At 41.8% G+C, this 26,872-nt stretch overlaps 1 protein-coding gene across 2 annotated transcripts in view; it reads right to left on the reverse strand.

Moving 5' to 3' along the window:
* MYH11 (myosin heavy chain 11) overlaps positions 1-25,883 on the reverse strand; it is a 63,353-nt gene extending 37,470 nt beyond the window's left edge. For both annotated transcript variants that reach the window (XM_082490505.1, XM_082490506.1), the window contains exons 1-4: positions 25,827-25,883; positions 18,996-19,354; positions 14,112-14,268; positions 5,682-5,709 (exon numbers count right to left, since the gene is read on the reverse strand). In XM_082490505.1, coding sequence (XP_082346631.1) covers positions 5,682-5,709; positions 14,112-14,268; positions 18,996-19,337 — 527 coding nt within the window. In that variant the 5' untranslated portion in view covers positions 19,338-19,354; positions 25,827-25,883. The remainder of the gene's footprint in view (positions 1-5,681; positions 5,710-14,111; positions 14,269-18,995; positions 19,355-25,826) is intronic.
* Between the last annotated feature and the right edge of the window lie 989 nt (positions 25,884-26,872).

Raw genomic sequence — 26,872 nt, forward strand, 5'->3', positions numbered from 1 at the left:
AACAGGGTTCCTCCCGGGAGGCGTCTGCTTCTCTCTTCCGAACGCCTGTTTTCCTTAGTCTTTGTCCCTAAACTATGGTTCAAAGTGGGGGTTCACAATATAAACGCCATTATCACTATCCTAATGATGATATTTTGGGAATAGACTTATCATTTTTTTAATTGAAGCATCTCAAATCATTCTTGTTGCCTGCCATACAGAGGGGCAGCATGTTTGCTGTCAGTGCTGTTCTTTGCACCCAGCTCACATGAGCAACACAAAAAACAGATCAAAAGCTCAGTTCTGATCACCCCAACAGCGGTACTTTATCTACTTCTCATATACCTTTTCCTCCTAAGAAGCTCCTTGGCTTTCCCAGAGCAAAGGGTCCACTAGGCTTACAGGCTTGCTCTGTTAAAACAACACTCTCACACTGTGTGGCATAGTTTTAATTTATTCTTCCCTCATTTCTTGCCAGGCATTGTTTTAGGAACTCAGTACAGGATTTAAAGCACATAAGCTCACGTATATAGTACTTAGCTATAGTAGAGTACCACGTGAGCTACTAAATCCTCCATGGGTCCATTTCCTTCACCTTAAATGAAAATTATCCCAGTTAGAATAGGTTTCCAAATTAAGACAAGGTGAGACTAACAAGTTGGCCCCACTGTTGTGGGGTGAGCCTGTGGTGTAGGTAGGACTCTTGCACATTTGGGTGTAACTGGGAAAAATCAGTTTAAAAGGTGCATTTTTTTGTTGAAAATTCGAAAGCTTTCTATATTAATATTATGAGCTAATGATTAGCTTAATTCCACTTTTGGAAAACACCTAAAAAGTAACAGCAGAATTTATTTTCAGCATTTGTTTCATTCAGTAAGCCATGAACCACAAAAATTGCCCGTTCACACATCTCTTAATCTGGCTACGCTGGCACTGCGGGAAGCCCCTCTGCACAGAGCAGTCAGTGAGGTGCTCTAAATCACATTAGGGTTTGGCAGCCTTCATCCTGCAGTACGAGATGTGCAAAAATAATGAAGACCTTTGTCCTAGACCCGTGTACCCCACTAGAGACCCGTCTTGGAAGCCAGCCCACTGATCCTACCAGTTTACTTATAAAAAAATTCCCCAAAGAGACTGAGCTGGTTCAGCACCAAGCTCCACCCCGGGTCTAAAGCTACACAAGATATCTGTATGGGAGAAGGGCCAGGCAGCAACCCTTGCCAGCTCCAGCCTTTGAGATTTAGTGAGCTGGGAAAGAAAAAGAGTTTAGCGCTCTCGTGGAGGAGTCTTTTGACTAATGGGGCTTTGTAGTTTGGAGGATGTTCTGGATGACTCCGCTTCTTGACACGCGTCAAGGGAGAAAGCGGGTGGAGGTCCCATGGCCAAGTGGGGCTCTGGAGAGTTTGCCCAAAACGAGAGGGGGAGGAATGGGAAGAAGGCAGGACTGTTACTGCCTCACCCAATATTTTGTCAGTTACTGTGTCTAAGTGGAACTGGCACCCTGCTATCATATGTTTTTACAGAAGCTATTCAAACTAAATGCATCTATAAAAAAAGTAAAAGGTGATGAAAAAGTATATGATTACATGTAGAAATTAAGTGTTTAACAAGCATTTGTTTTCACAGGCTTCGCATTACCCCAAACATTCGGAATTTTGATCAGATATTTTTCTCATTCGTTTAAGGTGATTTTTGTTTAACTGAAACTTATGCACAATCCTTTTAGCCATATCTGCTTTCTAGGAAATATTCTGCCCACTCTTTTCAGAAGTGTCTAAAATATGATAACCCCAAGATCGGGCAGGTTTTAGAGGAGATCTTTAAAGCACTCACATGACTGCTTAGCTATGCCAATAAGCACCTGTGGAATTTAAGTAAAAAACATTTTGAAAACTCCAGGAGAACCCACTTGTATCTTTAGAAATCAAACAACTTAAAGGCCAGAATTCTCCTTTGAGAGCTGGTGCCTCTAATTACATTGGAAGAAGCTTGAAAAGTCACAAGCCTATTCACTGGCCATTGCTTAGTCCAATTCACGCTTAATTGTCGATGCGCTGAGGTTGCTCAGGTCTCTGAGTAACTGGGCAGATTTCTTGGGATTTTCCCTTCAGCAACATCTAATGTGCTGGTCAACACAGACCAGCATGGTCTTTGCAAGAGTGAATACAGAATATTTCATGGCCAACTCAGATGTCAAAGAAGAGACAATGCAGTGGGGGAGGCCTAAGTGCAGGCAGGAATTTCGGGGAATCCCAATGGCCAGGCAGAGCAGTGAAGGCTGCCCAGAACAGTACAGGAACCAAAACACAAGGGTGGAAAAGTCTTAACTACCTTAATTTTCAGGCACAGAAAATAATAAGATTTCCTAACGTTAGTGCAGTATTATACATTGTATATTTATTATATATGTTATGTTATGTTATGATATGTTATGATATGTTATGTTATGATATGTTATGTTATGATATGTTATGATATGTTATGTTATGATATGTTATGTTATGATATGTTATGTTATGATATGTTATGATATGTTATGTTATGATATGTTATGTTATGATATGTTATGTTATGATATGTTATGTTATGATATGTTATGTTATGTTATGTTATGTTATAATAATGCAGTCATAGATATATTAGTAAGCACAGCCATGGTATAAAGTTTTTTATGTTCCCGAGAGGCAGCTTGTAAATGTGTGTGATAGGGTGTGGGGTTTTAAGGCTGACTGTAAAGCGGCAGAGAGCAACTGGCAGGGAATGACATGAGAGGATGTTCAGTGATGTTGCCCATGGGAAAAAGCTTACAGCAGAAAGGATGCGTGCACAGAGGAAGGTAGATCAAAGGCAGTATGTGTGTTGTTATTATTAAAATCTAGAGGAAATAATGAAATCTAGGAAAGACGGGGAATTCTGAGGAAGCATTAGAACCCATAAGCATTAAAGACAGGTGAAGCATTTTAAACATACCATAGTTAATCACACAAAGGGTAGGGACTGAAAAAGAATGCAAACAATACTTAACCACATGAGGGTAGGTTCAATGAGCAGAGGGTGAAGTCCTGAGAATGGGTATGTTTATACTTAGAAACACGGAATCATGCCTAATTCTCAGATCTATGCCCCTGCCTGTGCCCCAGCAGCATTTCAGGTGAGTCCCAGGTACTCAGAATCCCACCAGGCCTTTGGTTTCCAGCGAACTCTACTAACAATGGAATAACTTTGCAGAAGTAGCACAAAGCACATAGCACAGAGTACTTAAAAATAAACTGCACAATTTCTCCTTGCATTTTGACACCAGTGTTGTGGCTATCGTGCTGAATTCCCATAAGCTAAATAGCGAAAAGTTATTTGTGGGAGATGGGTAACACTAAGCGGAAGAATGCAAGAGTCTACACTGCAGCATCACTAAACATAAGTGAGTTTTTGGCAGCATCCACAACTATTTATATAGGGATCTTTACAGCTACTTTTTTTTACAGTTTATATACCTGGCCTTGGAAAGTTTGAGTCTGTAGCTATTTAAAGAAAAGATCTCAGCTGATTAGTGCCATGAAGTCTTCAGTCATTGTTACATATTCTAGGCAAAAAGAAATTTTTTTAGAATTTTTAGCAATTCTATAAAATAACGCAAATTGCTTTCAGTTCACAACTGCCCAGCTGAAAGCCAAGTGAGCTTTCTTCTTTCTGTACAGCCAAATAAGGCCAACAACGATGATAAACCAGTAGCGGTTAAAGTTGTTTACATTGGTTTTAGCTTGACTAATCTTTTTAGTTTAAAAGACATCTGTGAGGACTGTTTTAAGCTATGGCTCATGATGCCCATCCTACATACAGCAGCTATTCTAAACATCTCAATGAATCACTTACTGTGGCTGTTTTCAAAATGAGAAGGACATTTCACGCTTATGTTTCCAGCTTAGCTGGCCAGGTGAAAGAAAAAGTGTTTTCAATATATGGTAGCTGTCAGAAGTGGATCCTTTAATGAATTTTCATGAACAAAAAGGCATAGATTTGCAAAAGAAACTCCCTTCCTTAAAAATCCTAATATTCCAAAGTTAAAGGAAAGTCTGAAGATTTACTAATGGAAAAATAAACTGAAGTACAGAAATAGAAGGAGGAAATGCATATTGTAAATTAGTCTTCATTACCATGACATGTTTCATCCTGGGAAGAATATGATGGTCAATTTTTATTTCATCATTGCAGCAATTTTAGATTTGTTTTTGGTATTAATGGATTTTTAGACAGATTCTTGATTGATATACTTACATGTAATGAAATCTTGTTACAACAGAGGTTAGAGCTATGCTAGCCCTTATGGTACTAGATTGTCGTGGACATAGATACAGGATATAATTTTTACTTTTTCTCAGGTGATAATTTTCTTCTAGTCAGCAGTGGCACTCACAAGTAACTGTATGGCTGGTGATCAGTAGCAGTGCTTTTTAAAAACCGTAGTGTAAATATATATTCAGTCAGTCAGTAGTCGCATTTTCACAGATAACCTAAAACCCATTCTGGTTGGAACTATGTCTATTTACAATACTTGATAAACTACAGCATCACTGCATGAACCTGCTATAAATAATATGCATACCATCTTCTGCAAACAATATTTAGTATTTGCACAGAATCAAATCCTACCTTTGATTGGGAAACCCGGAAGATGCCTAATACAACAAACACAACATTGTGTCAAAAGCATCCTTGATGGCATTCGAGTAAATAAACCAAACTAACTAGCAACAGATGAATGGAGAAATGGTCAAAACTGAAGGTCAAATAGGAGATCTCTGTCCAAGTCAACAGTCTGAGTGTTTTACAAGATAGGTAGGAATGATAAACCAATGGGATTTCATGGAGTAGTAAGTTGTGCACAGCAGATCTTACAACAATGAAATCACTGCCTGACCCGTGATAGAAGAGCTGAAACCCCCACTCTCGTGCTGCCTGGGCACTGGCGGGTCAAAACTCAAGGAGGAGGCCTTCAGCAAGCCAGGACACAGAAAAATCAGAAGGTTCAAAACAGGGCTGGCTTAGCTGGTATTTCACTGTTGCCTAAACCAATTATGTAGAGACTGCAGAAAGGTCCAATCTGCGTGGTGCTGCTGAGCCCTCTTAGCCAACACCCCCCTGCCTCGTGCACTGGCTCCAGGGGTGCCCGCTGCCAGCTGGGAGGTACCAAACCTTCCCCGTTCTAGCTACGGTGCAGGCAAACGGCACAAAGCAACAGCATGAACGTGAAAGATCACCCTTTTCTGTAATGACAGCCGAATTAGGAAGTTGTGGTGAGCTACCAACAGCTGAAAATGAAAAACAGTTCAGTAAATATCAAGAATGCTCTGTGTTCCTCAGTTTTTTCAGTTCTCAGCTTCCTCTAGGAACCTTTTAAAATCCCTTGTTCTCTCTACACACACAGTTTTACAACCACACTCCCCAGTTGTTCATTGTAAACTCTTAAATCTCTAAATTCAGCAAGTCAATTTAAAGAAATAAGTTTAGGAATTAGAGACTTCCTATGACACCGATACCCACTTTTTATTTTATCAACAGTAGATCTACTGGAGTAGATTTAGGATTGGAGTTCAAGCTTACTGAAGATGAGGAGAATATGTCTGTTCCATCACAATTTGAATCGATTTTGAATAAAGAAAGACATTGTAATATTGAGATATTCTAGAATAGATTAGTCAACTTACGTGCACAGGATAGACTGGTCTTCTCGATCTGTGAATAAAGAAATAAAATCCATTAATTGGGGAAAATGGCTCTCCTGACAGAAGCACTTACATTTAAAGGGATTTACACTGAACAGCCTAGACCTTTCAAAATCTGGCAATCCATGATTAGTCAAAAGTACTGGATTCACATCTTACTTAATTTGCCCTTGCATTTAAATAACCATCTCTAATGGAAATATTTTGTACAAAAAAATGAACAAAAGGTTAAGAGTTCAAAAATATTTTTTGTAAGCTCCATTAGAGATGAACTGTAATGAGGACAGCAAAAAGATCAGCCTCTCTATAAGAAGATTATAACTGAAAATTTCAAACCTTAAACTCAAGTTTTTGCTACACTTATGAAGTATGGCTAGCAGCCCACTTGAGACACAGTCTGGACAGATAAGGCATCAAAACCTAAAATGTTTTAAGCTGGTCATGCAAAGCTCTGAATTTTGAAAGCAGAGCAGTTCAAATACCTGGATAATGGACTCTCTATTTCATTTCAGACCGAGAGACAACTTTTATCAGAAGGACAAGTAATTTCTTTGAGATGTCCTCCACAGAATAAGATAAAACAAGACACTTCACATATTTTACAAGAGCATGTAAACAAGTACATAAGTATTCTTCATGCTTTTTATTATGAACAGGACCATCAAACACATTTTGGATCAAGATGTATAAAAAGGTGGGCCAAAATCTCCATTTCTGCTGTGAGGCATGTAAGAGGTTTCTGCGCAGCATAGTGCAGGATGCTGTAACACTGCAGGAAGGTTTAGGATTACATCCGAGCTCCATAACATGCTCTTGCAGCATTCTCCCTGCTTATGCTTTTGGAGTTGGAGTTACTCTTTACCTTCAGAACTTTTACACAGAATTTTCTACCAAAAGGCTGATCTCAAGCTAAGATCTCTAGGCTGTGATGGACAATGAACACCTACTGAGGTTTCATAATGTGCTCCACAACGCTAAACTATTTTGTAAAGCTCCATTGAAGCAAGACTTCCAGAAAAGTCTGTGGTAATGGGAGGCTTTACAATTTGCCCTCTATGTAAGGATGCACGACTAGTGTGTTTGCTGTGATCAGTTCTGAAGTAGAACAGTTTTTTTAACTGTGGGAATTGTCAAACATTGGAAGAGGTTGCCCAGAGAGGTGTGGTATCTCCACCTGTGGAGCTATTTGGAAGTAGACTTGAACAAGGCTCTGAGCAACCTGCCCTCGTGTTGAAGTTTGTCCTTCTTTGAGTGAGGCTGTCACAGACTGCCTTGTACAGACCGTAGAAAAATCTGACTTAGTAAAATAAATTCCCAGGCAGGTCAAATACATTTTTGAAAACTGTGCATAGTTTAGAAGTCTGCAACTTGAGGCAGATAATTAAGGCGGAAGCAAGTGTTTCTGGATGGTTTGGCATTATTTATCAAATGCAGAGCTATCATTAGCCCAGTGAAGCCTCTCGTCCTCCCCCCTTTTATTCAGGGCGTGGGATGACTTGCAGGGCTACCTATGTGATTGCTTGCCCCTAGCGCTGACCCTGTATGTAATAAATAACATGAGATAAACAAGCTTTCTGTACTGTGTAAAGATAATGGAGATAAATTCGACTGATTAAGCTTGCAAGTTGCAATGGCTGCCTGGACCACATCCAGCCTAGGAGAAGCAGCAGAGGATTCTGCTATGGCTTGTATTGATATTAAACAACTGTTTTACTCCCAGTTCCTCAATAGTTGTAACACTAACTGCCTTATTGATCACTCACAGGGCAACTGGTGGCACTTAACTGCTTTATTTGGTGAATTGGTGCAAAATGACTCATTACAATTCTATTGCAGATATTTGTCAGCAATCAGCATGGCAAGACTTCTTCCACATAAACATTTGGGAGGAAAGGAGCTGTGAGCTATGTTTATTTTTCACCACAGGATACGAGCTAGGCTTTCTTTTAACTTAAAAAAGTGAGAACACGGTAGAATTTTTGCTAAAAATACACTGTTGTGTAAATAGAAACCATGGGCATATATTGATATTGCATCACAAACCCATAAATACCATAAAGAAAATAAAAACGACTCCTTGTTACAGAGTTGCCAGTGGAATTTCTGAGCTCAGGGAACATTAGAAAAAGTTGGTCTCCTCCAAGCCAAGTATTTTCTCACTCCTCTTTGCTGCCCATTGCTGCCCTTCTTTTGCTCCCCAGCAAGTGAAAACCCCCTTCTGAAGGTATCTCATAAACTGGCCCACCACAGGGGTTTGCATGAGTGCATGTGTATGGGCAGCTTTGCTGAAATATAAGAGCAGAAGGATTAGGAAGGTCAGAAGTTGCACCAAGTGCCCTCTGGGATAGACAACAGGCGGTGCAAGTAAGCCTGAATTAGTGAATTTCTTTGGATTTGATCAGCCCAGCCCCTCATGCAGGTACAGCGAACAGATCCTGCTGAAATGGGAATAAGAGGGAAATGGAGGGAATGGTGGGTCTTTGGTCCTGGAAGGACTCAAACTGTAAGCAGGGGGTGCTGGGTGGTTTCTGGCTCTCCAAGGATGCCTTCTGATGAAGCAGCACTTTGTGCCTCTGACAGTAACTTGCTTGAGGGCTGTTTGGGATTCTTGGAGGGAAAATCAAAATTATTTATTTGATTTCGGCTTTCTCTTGTAGTCTGAAAGGCTTCCAGGATTGGAACTATGCAATTTGCCTGTTCTCCATAGGTGAACAACCCCATGGCATTCTTGCAAGCTTCTCTCTTGGTCATGGGACTTAGCCCCTTCTAACTTCCCTTGTGTTTGGCAGCCATATGAAGTCTTGAACCTTTCAGCCCTGCATTGCTGAACTGTGCAGCCTGTCCTGCGAAACCTCATGCTGACAAACTGTCCTGTGCGCATTCATGGAGGGAGAATTCCGGATGTTACTCCATTTCCTTCAGCAGTTCTAACAAATTGCAAAGGTAAGGATGAAACGTATCAGGAAATCTAGTCCTATTCTGTTATGACGTGAGCAGCAGATACTGGTCTCATTTCCTTTCAAGGGCTCTCCTGTTCAATTACTCCTATTTCTGTTCTAGAATATTTTGTTCTATATAGAAAGGACCATGTAGATCTATCAGAAGAGAATGACTTGCACAAATAAAACGCCTTAAACATAATTCCTGGGTCTAAAAAAATTAACAAAATATGTCCTATAGATTCCAATATCTTTTTGGTTAATGCCTTTTTAAAATTTGGCGCTACCTGGAAGACTATCTTATCCACCCCCTGTATGTCTATAGTAGATGTTTTGGACATTTTTTTATTTTCTCCTCAAATTTTTAATAGCATAGAGATCTACATTTATATTCTAAACCCCACCAGCTTCCTTAAACATGCAGTTAACTTTTTTTTCTTTCCTCTGGAATCCGCTTAGCTTTTTCACGAAACACCTCCAGATTGCTTGGAAGAATCATATGCCCCTCTGTTCTTGATAGACCAGCTAGCTCTGCTTAATCACAAACAAAATCAGATGGTTTATCGCAATGAAGCAGCAAGTTGTCAGCTTTACCATAAAAGGAAAAAACTAGACTGAAACCATGTTCCAACACTTGCTTACTGCTTTACATTTGTTAATAACTCCACTGCCTAAAGGGGACATTTCTGTATGGTCCTGCTAAGGACACAGTAAACAGATGGCTTTTCACAGCAGCCTCCTTTTCTAAGATCTTGGGAACTGCATTTCCCTCCCATACCTCCCACTAACTACCAGGTTGTTTGTTTTTCCATCTTTAACTCAAAGCCATAAAAATGGTTTTGCAGAAAATAGATAACCTTCTTGAGTCTGCAGAAAGCCGTAATGTATCTTCTCCATGATGATTTACTGCCAGAGAACTTAATAAAAGCTTAATCATCCACATGAAAACTTCCTATCTATTGCTACTGCTACATACCCTGACTTTTCACATTGGTATTGTTTATCACTTATTTGTTGTATGCAGGGAAGATGGCAGAAGGCAGCAGGATTACTCATCCGTACTGGACCAGCATTTCAGCTCCATCATCACTGGAAGCTGGCAGTGCTGCAGGAAGAAGTCATCCACCCACTTCCAGCTCTTCTTCCCTGGCCTGCACTGCCCTCTCCTTGCTGCCGTGTCCAGCATTCATACAGCCACGCTCTGCGCCAGGGAGGGAGCGACCCACCTTAACACTAATTCATCAAAAAGCGAAGGATGGCTTTCGCCTGGAGCAGTTTTGCATCGTGACTGCGTGAAGACTGGTGCTGGCAGTGCAAGAGTTGGAATGGGGGTCAAGCCCTTTGTATGGCTGCTGTGACACTGGGGAGCTACTTCATCCGAAACACAGGAGACAGAGGTGGGTGCAGAGGCATAGGGTGATCTTTTATGATGGCAGTCTGTAAGTGTAATAGTAGTCAGCTAGCTTGTCTGTAAAGACAATCAGTGGGGCCCAGTTCAGTGTGGTAACTCCTGGGGACAGATACACACACAAAATGCTCTTGTGGAATGTTATATTTTCTTAGTTTTTTAGATTAAAGAAAACTAAAGTGGATAAAGTTTATTTTTGTTCTGGCTTGAAATGGGCATCAGTGACTGTGCCTGGGCAGCAATCATACTGCATCAGTGACATGGTAATCAGTAGATTCAACAAGACATGCAGCACCCTGGTTTGAGCACGAGACAGCATGACTGTGATTTGTAAAAGGGTTTTAGGTGCTTAGAACCACTTGAAACAAGTGGAAATTTTATCTCTACCCAGCCAACATCTTTGTTAATTTGTCCTGTGAGTTGTCAGCTTTTCTGCATATTTGCAAGAAAGCCCAATTATCTGATTTCTGTTAACTGTGGCTGTTATTACCAGAATTATTACTGTTACACAAAGTTATTACTTTGACGTGACTTAAACATCATCCCTAATGAATACATCAACCAAGTAAGTCTCTAAAGCAGAGGAGGAGTGCAGCGTGCACAACTCATGTTTCTTCCTGGATATTTGTGCCAGCAGAGGATGAAAATGTGAAGGGCTGTGATTCCCAGATGATGAGCCTGCAATAGGACCAGAGATCTGCAGACACTGAGGCTTGATTCACCAAAAGAGAAAGGTTCCCTGAGACATCTGAACAAGCTGATTGCTCTTGGCCAAGTGGCCCTGGTCATGAAGTACCAGAATGTAATTCTTCAGTCTCGTGAATCTGAGATATATTTTACTCTGGCAAGAAGAAACTATGCAAGTTTCCCAGATAAGGAGCAATACTGAAATTTCACAAGGAAAACATTCAGTGCCTTGATCCATGTTTACGAGTAAGAATTTTTGTTTATATTCCACTTGCAAATATGCTTACAAAAAACTATAAAGCTCTCTATGTCTATATGTGTTGCGTGCACACACACACAATCATGTTGACGCCCACTTTCACCACTCCAATGTGAATATAATTTGGCTGAATAACTGGAGTTATTTTGAGGTTTGGTTTAGTTTTATGCACAAAATATGAGTACATTTTTACAAACAAAAGCACAGCTTTAAAACCAGCTGGGCCCCTCTTCAGAGATGGAGAGACTCCAAAATGGCATGTGCAAGTAAATAAGCAAGTAAAGCGTGGGTGTCCTGGGCTTGTGATGCAAGCTCTTGTGGGACTGCTCCCCGGCTGCCGTGCCAGCTGTGCGTGGTTAGGATGGGAGGTGGTGGAAGAGCATTCTCTTAAAGGTTCAACTGATGATCTATTCCCTCCTCTTTTCTCTCTACTGCTCTCCCCCTCCTCTCTGCTGTTGAGAAGAATTCCTTGCAAAGGGGGTGTGTGAGTAATGAGCCATATAGCTTCCCCAAGTGTTGGTGGGGCCAGGAAATTATTACGAGCACCAAAAAAGTGAATAGAAAGATGCACGCCCTTTTGCTGCCTCCTCCTCCCAGCACCCAGCCTGGGAGTCACAGCTGAACCCAGGCTGTTCTAGGTGCAGTTAATGACCACAGCGGAGAGCAAGCCAGGTCCAGTGGCTTCACCGCTGCTTGGGAGAGCAAGTTAGGAAGGACAGGAGACAGAGAGAGGAAGAGTGAAAGAGGTCCTTATGCTGCTGGGATCAGGCTGATAGATGCTGATACTAGTTTCATGTTAAGCAAAAACCTCATGTCCTGTCAGGCCAAAACAACTCTCCTGTTTTAGCATAGGCTGTAGTATTATGTTTTTTCTTTCTCTTTCCTGCAAATAGCTTGTAGTTGTTTTTCTCTATCCCATTTTTAGGGACAAGTAGCAGTATTCTGCACAGCTGAATGAGAACACTGCTAACGACCTGCAGGAGCCAGAAGCTTCTTGCAGAGCTGCCTTGCAAGGCTTGCTGTATTTAAGGATCTGAGGCAAGATGACTGCTCTGATTCAGGGCCTGCTCAGAGCCCTAAACAGTGCTGGGTACAGAGCACAGCGTTCAAGAGATGGTCTGGAAGACAGATACGTGTCTGTGGCTTAGTGAGATGACCTTATGCCAAGTAAGTTTCTTATAACTGTGGGTACATCAAAAATGAGATTTACTGAATCATGTTATTTTAAAAGCACCTGCCCCCTCAGTCCTGAGCGTATTTTATATGCCTGTCTTAATGAATAACTCTGCTGTTAAGTTATGGAGGAAGATCTGTTTTCAGGATGTATTTTGTTGTTGCTTTATTGATCCTCCTTCTTTGCTGCACTGTAGCTCTGCCTTCTGGGATGCACTCAAACAAAAAAAATGAAATAGTTCCAGAAAAGAAATGTCACATAAGCCATAGGAAGAAAAAAGGTGGATGCTGTAAAGCAGATAGCCAGTTCTCTGGGATTAGAGTTAAATTAACTACGTTTCAAACACTCCTATATCTGAAAATGTAAGATTCTAAAGTCAGGAACCTAAGTTATAATTAGGTAGTCAACTTAAATAAGTAAGTAAGCTTCAAGAGTTCAGTCTTCAGAAGATCTAAGGATTTTGTTGGCAGGATTATTTTGTTAGAATTACAGTTAATACATATGAGTACTCGGGAATTTTGGGGGGGAAAAAAACTTGTTTTGATGCCTTGGATATCAATCATCATTAGGGGGTGTGTGTGTGTATATATATATATTCCCTGTACCAAAATGGCAGGACTTTGATTGGTATTTTCAGTCAGTAGAAGTCTGCCTGGGGCCGGGCAATTTAGGTTGCCTGGAAGCCTATTACATATAAAATAATCTTTTTTTCAGTGTGGGGGAAGGACTTTGTTTAGTCTAGAAAATAGCAATTAACTATGATATGCCAAACTGACCACTTGTAACTTCTACTAAATTCATCAGTGTTTATTTTGGGCAGGACAAGTACAGGAGTACCGGAGTCCTTGTGATTACAATGTGCTGTGACCCTGGAGAAATGCTGTGTAATTTCACTTGCACAGTCAGATGAAGTGCACAGTGGTTTTGAATGGATTAGTTTCTCAGAAACAGTCACTGCTCTGTGTATGTATGTAAAGATTATGAAGAATTCAATACCAGGTACTAATCTATCTAGCTGCTAAACTGAAATTTTGAGATGCTGTTTATTGTTTTCACCAGTCAGATCTAAACCCCATAAGCCTTAAAACTTTAAGCTTCAAACTGGGAAGTCCCAACCTTTAGGGCCAAGCCTGTGAACCTTGCCTAGCCATAGTTACCGGACAGAATTTCTGCAGGATCAGGCCCCTAATGAGGGCATTTAAATTTCAAAGCATTTTGTGGAGTCCTGGTTTCCTGGAGCACCTGAGGTCGCTGCGAGATGGCAACCGGTCATGTCCCTGTAGTCCGTAGGTGTTGCAGCCTCGTATATTCATCACTACAGCTTTTTAATCCCTAAACTATGATTTTTCCTTAGAGCAAAACCTCCTCAGTCTGTCAGTAGTGACTGCCGAAGGAGGAGAGCACTGTGAATTTCACCTGTTTTGTTTGCACCATTTGGGGCCTGACTGCTTTCCCACTGGGGCCCATTACCATTATTGTTAGAAAGCAGAGCACACCTCACCTCGGGGCTCCAAAGCATTAGACTGTAATGAAAGTAGCCCCGAAACGCTTTTTCAGTTTGCTTTGCTAGGGGCGAGAGAGAGAGAGGAGCAACGCTGACAGATCCGGCAGCGCAAGCAGCTAACTTTGGAATAGTCTCCACTGGTGGAGAGGGAGCATTTTCCATGCCCGTATTTGCCAAAACTATTTGCTTGACTTTGAAACCTTCCCACATGCCTCGACACAGATGGGTAAAAGGATTGTTTTTCCTTTTTGAGTCACAGTGTTTGTGGACTGCTGTTCCTGCCAAAGAATTCTTCCGAATCTTCTAGAAAGCTCGTGTCGCCCTTCGTAACAGATCTTTTCTGGCTGTGCCTCTTACAGGAGCACATGTGGAGTTATAAGGTGTTTTCTCCCACGTTACTGTGCAGCAGTTTCTAAGAACTGCAGCGTTAAACTTGCCTACCTTGCAGCATGCTCCTGTAGGCTGTGTCCGCAATAGCGTAGATATGGGGCGGCATTTCATGCCTCTTCTTTCCCTTGTACATGTCAATAATTTTCTCGGAATAAATGGGCAGCTGTTTGTATGGATTTATCACCACGCAGAAGAGACCTGAATAAGTCTGCAAGGAAATTCAAATGAAAACCAGAATTAATATCATGTGCCATGCATACTCTGGGAAACAGACATCAGCTGCGTAGAACTAACAGGATTTTAGCAAATAATGCTCTTTTGTATTCTGCATAGTGTGACAAATGAAGCAGCGATTTCTGAATGTATGTGTATGGGTGCAGTTTCCAAGTGCACAAATTATTTCTAATAAGCAAAATGCTAGAAAGTGTGTGAATCTGTAGAAACACCATGCTTTGATCTGATGTTACAGCTTCTTGACTTCAGTTATTTTCAGTATATAGTGAATCACCCTTATCTGTGATGATATAACAACTGTAAGACTCCATAATATTTCTTTATATGTGTGTTTTCATACCAGAGTATGTCCTCTGCTCAGGTAGGTGTCAAATTTTGTAAACTGAAATCCTAGGTAAGACGCTTGGAATGATGTTAGAAGAAGGCTTTTTTAAAAAGATTATATGAACACCATATAACAATAATGATTGATGAGAGTCCTTGACAAAAATTACTCAAGTTCCAAAGAAATGTCCTAACAGAATAGTCACACCTTCACTATGTGACTATTTCTGTAAAAAAATTAAGGAAAAATGTGGTTTCTGTTTACAGTTTAATTAAGGTATTCATATAAAAAATATATACATAAACAAACAAGTACACTGGCTACCAGCTGATAGCTGTTCATCCAGGTTTTGTTAGTTTTTTTTTTTTAATTCTCCTTCATTTCGGCAAGCTCCAGCTATTGAACTGGGAGCAGAAATGATAGCATATGAGAATAGGTGGTGATCCATATATCACAAACAGTTACTAAAAGTAAGCGATTTGCAATTTAAAAAAAAAAAACTAAACCCCAAAATAAAAGATTGCAAACTTCTCAGATTATTATTGCAGGGTTATTGGGATATTTAAACTGGCCTATGGCTGTTAGTTTTAAAAGCATGCCAGTTTAAAAAACTGAAATAATGAAATTACGTCCTTTCTGGTTTAGGCATGAGTGGTTTTGAAATTTTTTTTTTTTTTTTTTTTTATTGCCCTACTGTGTGAATGAGTGCTTTGTGGTGTGCAGCTGCTGCCGTGCTTTAATCTCAGGGCTGTGTCCGAGGATGGCTCAAGCTGCCTCGGTTCCCCCATAGGAAGCACTGCAGTGCAGGACTGTAAAATGGCATCTGGGAGGCTTGGCTCTGGGCACAGGGATTTCCCTTTCCTGACCATAATAGGAAATGCCACAACACGGTCTCGGCACAGCCTGAGCACTTTATATGGTATTGAGCAAACACGGCGAGAGCATCTTGCAGCCTTCAGCAGTGAGGAGCAGGTTTGGTGCTCCATGTTGCGCAGGAGAACTTCTGGGGTGATCTGGGTGGTGGTGAGGACCTCTCCTACTGTTACAGGTTGTGACTGCGTTTCCATGGTCTCAAGTCAGTGAACAAGAAAATCAAGTTCAGGATCTTTGCCAGCTCTCAATACCCCCAAGCTAAACCCCTTGATGTGGAAGGTAGATAATTACTGTGCTGGGTTTTCATTGATGCTGGAGTTCAGAATGAGGCTGGGCTAGTTGTATTAAAATGAACTTTAGTGCTGCAGGGACAATACTCTTGAAAAGTGGCAGTTTTTTAATCCTAGGATGACTACCGGGGCCCTTAAGGAAAAGATAGCGAGGCCTTTATTTTCAGTGGAAATAGATTTACTGTATGCACTCAACTAATCATTCCCAACCAAGTAGATAAAATAACAGGACAGTAAATTTCCAATTCAGGAAATTATTTAGGCCTCCTTTCCCTGAGATTTACAGGCATTTGCCTGACTTGCCACTTGCAGGGCTCTTTGCACACCCGGGCATACAGTAACATACCTTTGAAGAACTAACTTAAGGTTGCTACGGCAGGGCAAAAGCCTGAGCTGGAGAAGTTCAGGAATCCCCGTTTCTAACTGGACTGTGGCTGATACTATCTCTCGCCTTGGGAAAGTTGACCAAGACCTCTTGGTTTCACCAATTGTGGTTCTAGGTATCTGCTTTGCAAGGATTTGGGGAAAACTGATTAAAGTATGTGATGTTTTGAAGATAAGGGAAACAGCTGGCTAAGCACGTGATTGAAAGTGGTGCGTTTGAAGTTTGATGCTTTAAATCATTCTCTCTGGGGCTTGGCCTGCCCAGAGAGGAGGACCCACGGCTGTATCTCTCCCTCGAGTGTCTGGAGACAGAACATGGTTTAAGGTATCTTAGGGACAGTGCCCATAGGAGACCTGAGCTTGTGTATCCCTTGGACAGTCACTGCTGATGGGTATTTAAGAGAGACTGGCACAAATACGCACAGCTTTGTTGTAAATGCCCAAGTTTGGGCAGAGGAATCCCTCCTCTGGTTTCAATATAGCTCTCTGTGTTTAAAAAAGCATTTCACACTGTTAAGTGAAGGCTGAAGTAGTAGTGCCTATGACTACAGGCATAAGAAACTTGATTCTACTCTCAAAACCACTAAAGTTGCATGGCAATTTTATTGATGTTTATACAATCATTTTTGGTCTAATTTGTGTGTGGACAAGGCAGATTCTGTTTGTTCTGAGCGATATGAAACATGAGTTAGTGGCAACACATTTCTTGCCCTTCTTTCTTAATTATCTGTGATGAAGAAAAAGGCCAGTGTGTTTTTCCAGTGTGTGGTCGCTCTGAATTTCTGCATTGAATCTTTCTATTTAATAATATTTAATATAAAAGTGAGGGGCAGGTGATTTTTTTTTTTTTTTTTTTTTTTTCCAGCTAGGGTGACTTTTTTCTTTGGCAGAATTGGGAATCCCCATTTATGCCTGTGATGCTCTGAAGAGAAAAATGTTAAGGTCACGTTTTCTTTGTATGTGTGGGACTCCAAGGGGTGCAATGTAGGCATTGCGTGGTAAAACCAGGAGGTGGTTGTTTACATTTAGTTTTGTAAGTGGATGAGAACAAAACCTCAAATTCTGTTTAGATGTCCCCTATTTAATTATTTTTTTTTTAAAGGTATGAGAGTACCTACTAGGGCAGTACTGTGTAAGGCTGGACAGTTTTAAGCAGTTTTTTGTTATTGAAAATACTAATGATTTGTTGTAGTACAAGTAAAAATAATTTCTTTATGACTGTTAATTTACCACCATCTTAAAATCTAGTCTCCTGAGAAAGAAAACTTAATTTCAGATACACTTCCATTTTTGTCTCTGTGAAAAATTCTTTTATTTCTAATTGTATTTTCCAGTTTTGAAATTTAATTTCCTCTTCCTGTAGAAAGTGAAAGTTCCGCAAAGTAAACATATTGGGAATCCTGGAACATCTATGCAGGGTGTTGCTGAGAACAACAACAGAGAAATAAACCACACACATTTTATCCCACTATTCTTCTACTACTTAGTTTTAGATCTTGCAACAATGCAGAACTTTTTCAGACAAATTCCATTTTAGTAATTAATGCTGAACGTTCTGATATAATGGCACATAGGTCCATATGTTCACCTGCAAGCTTAAAATCCAATAAACTCAAATACTGAAAGGACGGAAAGTCTAGCTTCTTTCAGGAATCTTGATGATGTACATTTTAGTACATTCCTGAAGGAGAGATGTTGACCTTAGCTCATTTGAGTTATGCGTAACAATTAAATAATTCCTTTATTGTACTGTATATAACTGTCTTATTTTCTGCTTCGTTTCCTACTTTCCAATGTAGCATTCCTCATACTAGTAATGAGACCTCTACTCCTGCTTCTAAGACCTTGTTACTTAAGCTCTGTACTTTCTTTCACTCATCAGTGGTCTGTCATGCAAGTAAAATTTTCATAGATTGAAACTGTAGATTACTCTTCTGCAGCCCAGTGTAGGGATCCTTCATGTAAATATCAAAGATAACAGCTAAGTTCCATGGAAATTTTCTAGGCTTTCTTACTGTGCAGTTTGCTAACTGTTGATGCACAAGATTACACAGTTATTAATGTCAAAATACACTTGTGTTCATATACTTGTGTAGACTGGAAGACAGGATAATCTTGGCCCTAATTCTTGTGAACATAGAGGAGATTATAATTTGCCCGGGTTTGTCTGATACGTAAATTGACCAACAAGGGGGGGGGAAGGGTGGGGGAAGTTTTAGTGGATGCATGACTTTTGGTTCAGTAACACACTGGAGCATATGAATATTCTCACTTGAATTCCAGTGGGCTTATTCATTTATTCAAACATAAGGTCTTACTCAAGCACCCACCAAACCTGAATTTGTCAGCTGCCTTTCAGTGGGAGTTTTGCCTGGGAAAAGACTGCATGATTTGGCTTTTCCATATGTTCTTTTTGCAAGTTACTGGAAACTTATTCAGGTTTACATTGAAGTCATTCAAAAGTCCCTATTGATTTATTTCAAAGCAGCAGAACTGAGGTGTTGCTCAGCTATTGGAGAGTACTTTCCAGCGCAATAATATCCTTTCAGGATTAGCAAGCTCTGGGGAAGAAGCCTCCATGTGTCTTAATTTAGTGAAGTAAAGAAGCAATTATTAAAGAAGCAGGAGAATTATGGTGAATAAAGTGAACTAAACACATTTTTGGCTTGTGGTGCCATTACTGAGTGGTGAGTATTTGCATGGTAGTGCATTTGCATGCAGACACATGCAAGGATTGTATCACTGACAGTGGGTGGGATCCACCTCGTTTGTGATGGGACATGGTGGCATGCAATAGGAAATGCCATGTGCGTGTTTGATTCTACTTACATAAATTAAACCTGAGAAGTATCTCTCCCTTAGATTGTGCAGCACTGAAGCTTCATTGAGGCACGTCAGCTCCGCCATGTCCTCCACTTTGGAGAACTTCGGAGGGTTCATCTTCTGGATGTCATCCTTGCTCAGTGTCACTTTCTTTCCATTTTCTGCCAGTTCAACTGTCACCTCATCCCCTTTCTCTTCCTTGATACTTGCTGCTTCAAACCCATGTTTCTCTGACGGAATCCAAACCAGTTTCTTTGCTGACCAGTCAGCCTGGGCAAGTGGGTTGTTAATGAAGTTTTTGTCCACAAAGAGGAATTTCTCATCATCGCTGAGAGATTTTTGAGCCATTTTGACTCAGTAGACACCTGTCGAGGAAGCAAAATATTCTGCTTTAAAGGGAGGCAAATGTGGAGGTGTTCCAGGCAAAACACATTTGTCAAATCAGCCGTGCAGTAGATCCAAAGCACTATAGGTCCTGTATCATATCTCACATTTCCATGCAGATAGTTTTGGGTGCCAGCTTAGATACCTTACAGCATCTGCATTTGGATTCCCATTCCTGTGTCACTGTGTCTGAAATCACCTAAATCAAAAGCTTCAAGGCACTAAAACAAATGAGGAAACCTGGGCTTATTACTTTGTTTTGTTTATGTTGTACTGGAGATCAGAGAGGAAAGTAAGGCATAACTAATGTCTGTGCAATGAGCCTGTCGGGACTCCACCAAGACTCCCAGCTGAACAGCTTCTTGCAGCCTCATCACTTGCCCATCACAAAGGTAATTGAATGCAGATACATAAAAAAATTTCTCATCACCCAAATGCTGTTTGTATACTGAAATACCAGTGCAATAATGAAATAATTAGTAGACCAGTTCCTAGGCTGTGTTCCAGAAAGGGCAGAAACAGAGTTTTCTTGCAAAGGACTATTTCAAATAGTTCTACTATTTCATTTGGAGAAGAACAAGGTTAAGAAAGGGTCAAAAGAAAAAAAAAAAACCAACAATTTTTTTCCTGGTGTGTGTTTTGGTTTTTTTTTTTTTTTTTTTTCTATCAGTACTGCTGGTGAAGTAATTTAGAGTTATCCCCTTTCCATGCTTCAGAGAGTGGGATCTGATCATTTATGAAGGGTAAATGTCTGCCACATGAGAGAGAGAAGAAACAAAACAAGCCTGGAAATTGCATCAGCTATTGGATGCTCTGAACCATGATGCTCAAATTGGGAGGATGATGCAGCTGTGTCACGCAGCTGCATGTGCATAAAACAGCATCGTACATTTGCACTTGGATAAAGCAGCTGGATGTATCTGCTGCATAGGTGAGAGCAGTGGGAGGGTTTTGGCTGCTTTGCCCCTTGTTGGAGAGGGAGGAGGCAGCTTCTTTCCTGCTCTGGCCTTTGGAGGTTAGGATGTAGCTGCAAGAGCTTTGCTGATAATGCTGGAGCTTTCCTAAGTGTTCTGCTCTGTCCCATGGGGGACACAGCTCTAAATGAAGAAAAGAGTACACAGAGGACTTCTTGTGGTTTAGCACCACTCTTTTCCTGCCCTGTGGTAATCAGAGAACCTGCCGTGCAGTGGAGCAGAGAAGGGAGCTGGGGAGGAGCTACAGTGGGGAGCAGGGAAGAGTGTGTGCCCAAGAAAAACATCTCCAAGAGACACAGCCTGTTTCATTTCCTTATTGAGACTGAATTTAATATTTACAGCATGCAAACAAACATGAATTGTGAGGGAGTTTGGAGAACTGACTGCTAAAGAGGTCAGCAATCAACCCATAAGCAGAACGATATTTGTGAAGACCAGGCTCTGTGGTATGTAGCCAAATGGACACCCTGTGCTCTGGGAGTAGCAGAGGTTGGTTTCCAAATATTTGTCCCTGAAGCCTTCCCACAGATTAATGGCTTTTTGCAAGGCCAGACTCTGCAAGGGGTCTGAGAGAGAAGCATGGATCTTGTAGAAGGTGACATAAAGCTTAAAAACAAAACTAGGATTTTAGAGGCGCCTCAGAGGGTTAGATGATATCCCACTGAAATTCAGTGGAAATTAGATGCCCCAGTTTCTTAAACTCCCTTGACAATTCTCTCATTAAAAAAAAAAAAAATATCTTCCTCTAAATGTGCTCATTCTAGAGCCACCAACCAGCCTTGCCTGGAAAACTTCAATGGGAAAAATTCACCCAGGTCATCCACATGCATGCATAGTGGATGGTAGTGCGGGTGAACAGGAGGGAGACCCCAAGAGCTTGGCCCTGTGCATCACTGCTGGCCTGCGCGCGGTGTTCCCCACCGTCGAGTCTCCGTGAGGGAGCTCTGTAGGATGTGGCCCTTTGCTCGCTCCCAGGGGATTCTTGGAAGAGAGCTGCAAGAGGAAACTATTTGACCTCTGCGTGGATTAAGGCAGAAAATGTTCCCTGGTTGCCAAGAGGGCTGGTAGAGCTGCACAGTTCCAATAATGGAGATGGTATTCTCTCCAGCTGAGCTTTCCAGCTGGCGGCTGCAGGGCGAAGCCGGCCGAACAGGGGAACGCAGGCAGCGCTGCCCCATTGCCAGGGCTGCGGCTGCAGGAGCAGGGGGCTCGGGGAGCAGCAGGAGCCTGCTGCCACCTCTCTCCTCCCGCTGCGGTAGTGATGGGCAAGGCACGCTCTCCGCCCCACTGCCCCGGCAGCGTGGGAGGAACTGCTGCAGCAATGGGGTGGGAAGACTTCAGTCTGTCTTAGGCCCAGAACAGAGAGCTGTACGGTCATCCTGAGGCATCAGAAAGGTTGGATCACGCTGCCTGTGTCTAAGTGACAGCACATTCACGTTAGTAGGAATTTGGTATCGCTGTCAGAAACACTGAAAATTAGACTGAACTGCCGAGCTGAGTTTCACAGAGTCAAGTCCTGGTACTTTGAGGCTGCCTACAAAGAATGATGCTGGAAATCGAACTGGTGAATCATCCTGACCATCTACCTCAAAAACCCAACTGAGGAGAAAACTGTTGGCCTGCTACAAAGCATGTTACCAATGGGATGACCCAAAAGTTCTTTGCTTTTTTTTTTTGCCCAAGGGCCGAGAGAAAGTTCCTTTCCTTGTTACATGCTGAGTCAAAAACATCTTCCATGGAATACAGCATGAAACAGAGAGCTGGTCTGTCTGTATTCTACTACATTCTCCCACTTCTTCCTGCACGTAAAACTTTCTGTACCTTGTTATTTGAATACAGTCTTTTTGAAAGTGAGATGAAGTTGAAGGCATAAGAGGTGGCATGAACTGCAGAGCTTGGAAATACAAGTTTTTATCCTCTAAGCACTATGTTTGGCTAGTTTGAACGTGGTAAGAATAGACCACCTACAAGAAATAGGGAATAGACAGTCTCAGCTGGATCTCGTTACTCCTCTGAAACACAGTGAGGAAAAAACATGGATTTATATAAAAAGAACTTTTCATGACTGATCCTCTGGATTTTGAGGCTAAAGTCTCAGCTGAGTCTTAGCAGCTGAGTACCACTGTAGTAAAAAAGAAAATGCAGTTATGAAGTGTGGATTAAGGAATATTAATAGTTTAATGGATTAATAAATATTACTTAATGTGTTTTAATATTAAAAGAAGGTTTCTGAATGAAAGGGGTAGAAGATGAGTTCCACAAACTCAACTAGATTTGTCCTAGTGAGGTGCTGTGCACTGAACTAATGAGCTGCTGAAGCTTTCTGATTAATAATTGGCAGTAAACCTTCTGATCTGTCTGTGATCAAGACTGAACTGCCCTGGTCCGGCATATGATTGATACTGGGGAAAAGGGCCAAGGGGAAAGATTCATTACTGCCTATTGAGAACATTCCCTGAGAAGGCAAAATTTACCCCTTAGCCAGTTCCTGGGTTTCATCCGTAGGGCTGCCTGAGAGAAACGGAGACCAATATCTTATCTGTGCAAGAGCTGGTAAGAGGTTCTCATCCATTCTTTTAGGTAGGTGATAGCCCAAATCATGTATGAGAATGTACTTTTATACTCAGAGGTGAGCTATCCTGAGGAAGGGAGGAGGAAAAGCAATTGCAAAAATACTACTGATATGCAGTTTCTTGCCTTAGAAATGTGCCAAATTACGCCAAACTGGATCCATCTCTTATACTTGTCTAAAGCCCCAATGTGCACGTTACACATGAGCATGCATACTTCCACAGGTTACTTCCTATTCCTCCTTCTGCTGTCCCAATGCAGATATCCCAGCTGATCTTCACTGTCTTTTTCCTTGTCATGTCAGTAACAGAAGTTGAACGCCATCTTTACAATCGGTTTATCCTGAGTATATTATTCCAGGACAAAGTATGAATATCTCCAGGAAGTGCACTTTAATTAAAAGGTTATTGGCCAAGCAGAACTGCCTCCTAGGTCAGAGCACAGAGGGACTGCTTTTCTCCTAATGAGAAGATAAGGGACACTTTTCCCTTCCTCTGCAGGATGTGCATGTGGGTATAAAAACTTATCACAGCCGCACAGGGAATACTTGGTTATATGTTCTTCCGTTCTAATAATTATGTGAATTATTTTCAGAAACCAAGTCCTGCTCTCATAAGTGGTTTCTGACAGAACAATGTAGCAGTAACCTGCTGCTTGACTCAAACTGTGTTTCTTAGGCTGTGGTACTCTTGACTATGTCCTTTCCAGGTTGCTTATCTTTTACTTTTCTAGTACTCGACTGAAATACCCAACTCACCGTTGCTTGAAAAAAAGAAAATCTAGGGGTAAATCCTAATCTTGTGATCTTTGTTCGGGAACTGGTTGCCCGGCACAGTTAGCTTTGTCATGAGCGCTGCTACCAGTCCCTCCTGGCCTTTCACCTCTCCCCGCTGGTCGCCGGGACCACCCCTCAAATGCTTACTCTCATCACGGACACTTTCATCTGAACATGGAGGTGTCATCGGTACTAGTTTACGGTTGCTCAACCGTGGATGAGGGAAAGTCTGTATTTTAAGAAAGAAAGTTTTTCTTTAATGCATTCTCCATGTCCTATAATCAAATTGTCTGTAAGTGCTTTGGTCTCCTATCAGGTCTTCTCACCTCTGTTAATGCAAGTTACTTCATAACTCTGATTAAACACTTGATAGCTCTTTTAATACTCCAAAGAAATTGGCCCAGGTTATTACCTGTGTTATAATCTATAAAAATTAGAAAAGAAGGAAAAAAGACTTCAATTGCATCATGTGGGGGTGGATTCCCTGTATCTGGAAAATACCAGCTATTTCAAATACTCCCTAATGTCATTCTATTAAGTAAATCAGATTTTGCATGTTCATTAGAATTCATAAATAATCCATATTTTAACTGGACTTTGCACAAGTTGGAAAGCTATGTCTAGCTCTAGGCTTCTTCTAAAATTAACATACTTAAAAAAAAAAAAGCCAACAGATTTGCAACTAATAAGTCTCTGAATTATAAAGAGTCAGGATCCTCTGCATACATCTATGCATGCTACCATATATGGCAATGTTCTCAATACTAGCTGTTCCACAAAAATGTAATGATAACAAATTCAAAACAAATACCTTTTAGGGACTAGCGTGTCAATTGCAAATGAGATAATAAAAATCATTGTTTACATCTAAGCGAATATAGCCAGAGAAGTATCATGTACTAAACTAAAGCAACTACTTAATCAAGCCCTTTGCTCTCCGGAGGTTCATCGTTTTAGCCTCGGTGTTAGTGGCTTGAAGGAACTGTGAACTTTGGGAGTTGAGCAAGTCAGTCTGTGCAAGGCATCTTGTTGCAAGCTGCAAAGCTGTGAGTGAAAGAGAAGGTGGGCTTGTTTTCAAACAAGTGCATTTTAGAAAAGGTTTTGAGAGTTATGTATTAGACAATCATGACAAGCCTTCTGATTTCCCTTACATTTAAAATATCGCATATTGCTTCTTAATTATACACACACACACCCCTCTCAAATACGTATCAATGTTTATATATGTGTACATAGTCACATATGTATCTGTAGCTGTGTGTGTGACAGAAGCCAGTGAACTGCTGGGATGACACCGAAGCTGCTTTCTATGCTGCCATCTACCGTCGTCTTAATTTACTCACAGTATTTTGTTAAAGCTGGAAGCTTGTTGCTCTATTTTCCCTTTAAAAAAAGGCATGTTACGTTTGAAATTACTCAAATTAGTGTAGTTCAGTGAATTATCAGGTTAGTTTCGCTTAAACTTTATTGCTAGCGTATTAAAAACACACATATAATGCTAAGGAATTTTAGTAAAAAGGTTTCCATTTCTTCTTTTAATTGTTAAACATTATTCCTGTTTAAAGTACAAGTAACGGACAAGCTAATTATTTTATTCGGTTATACTTTCTTTAAACAGCATGGCAAGTGCACTAAGGTCCTTTCTTAGCACTGAAAAAGTAAAAGTACTTAAAGAAGATCAGCTGCTCAGGCTACCAGGTTTCTTCTTCACTGAATGCACATGTGATGCTTAATTGCAGTGGGTACCTGCCGCCATCCGGCAGCGCAGCCCGCAAGGTGCTCGGAGGCGTAACTCCTGCTCTGCAGGCAGTGTCCGTAAGGCTCGATTCGGCAACAGCAGTGTTAGAAGCGACTAAGGAACAAGCTAGAACACCTGTGCGCGCTTTCAGACATGCACGATCTCTCATGTATTTTAGATGGAACCCAACCAGTAATACACAAATGAGGATAAAGCGTTTGAGCGTGTCTGATAGCTCTGTTCCGATTTCTAATTCGTACGCTACCTGCAGGTTAATTCACTGAATGTGTTTGCAAAGTAGCGTCATGGTTAGCTTGTCAAACTGCTCCATCCCAAAATGCGGCCAGCCCCCAGCCCCGGCCCCAGCAGGGATCCCCGGCCCCCACGGTACTCACAGGCGTCCAATTAGGGGAGCAGAGAGTGAATTGGAGAGTCGGGAACCTGTACAGCCACCAGCCGGGACAGTCCGAGTCCTCGCTGCCTTTGCAGCCTCCCTATATAGAGGAGGAGAATCTTCTCAATGGGGAGGGGCCCTGGAAGCCACGTCCTGCTGGAAAATCCTCTCCGTACCTGGGTTAAAAAAGACAGCCTTGAGCCAGGGACTTCATTCCCAGCAGGGCCTCCCCCCGCGCTGCTCCCCCTGGCCTGAGCCGCCCTTTAGGGGTTCTGGCTTTCAGAAAGGCATGAAAAGGGTGCCCCTAACTCGAAATGGGTGCCCCTAACTTACAAGTTTGGAGGTTTTGCGTTTTCCTAGGGTGAAACTGTTTGGCCAAGCAAATGGACCTTTAACTCCTTCCTGCCTTGGCAGCATCCTTGCCCCTTGCGGCCCCCTGCCTAGAAGAAGGACAAAGGGCAGGTCATGGTCCCGCATGGTACAGGAGGTTTTCCCACCCACCGTCAGTGCATTTTCTTGGACCTAAGATAAGTCCTTGAGCTCAGGGCTTTCTTGGGAGAAGAGGGTTTTTCCTAACACAGCAGGGGTGCGTGGGTGGAGGTTGCTCTGGGTCTTCATGTGTTTATGTGACATTTGGAGCCTGGGGTTGGTTTAAGCCTCCTTTGCCCCTGGGGAACAAGAGGGTTGTTTCCCACCTCCCCAGCGGATTTGCCAAAGTTTCTTTTGCGATCTGGTGCACAGCTCAGTTCCTGAGAAAGAACTGTAAATACTTTTTCATATATAAGAAATACCTCCCTCTGTCCATAAAAGGAAGAAGAGAAGTGATAAATAGCTGAGGGGGAACAGTCCCCGGGATGCAGTGGAAAGAACGGGCGGCAGGCACCGTGTGCTGGGGGGGAGAGGAGGACAGGGCGCTGGGAGCCAGACCTGCAGTGGCTAGGGAGTGATCTGGTCCTCGTCAAACCTCCCTCACACCCCCCAAACCTTCAGTCCCCAGCTGTCCCCCCTCCTTCCCCCACTAGTAGCCAACGGCCTTGTGCAGTAGGA

This window comes from Vanellus vanellus (assembly GCF_965231255.1).
Source record: "Vanellus vanellus genome assembly, chromosome: 14".
Classification (NCBI taxonomy): domain Eukaryota; kingdom Metazoa; phylum Chordata; class Aves; order Charadriiformes; family Charadriidae; genus Vanellus; species Vanellus vanellus.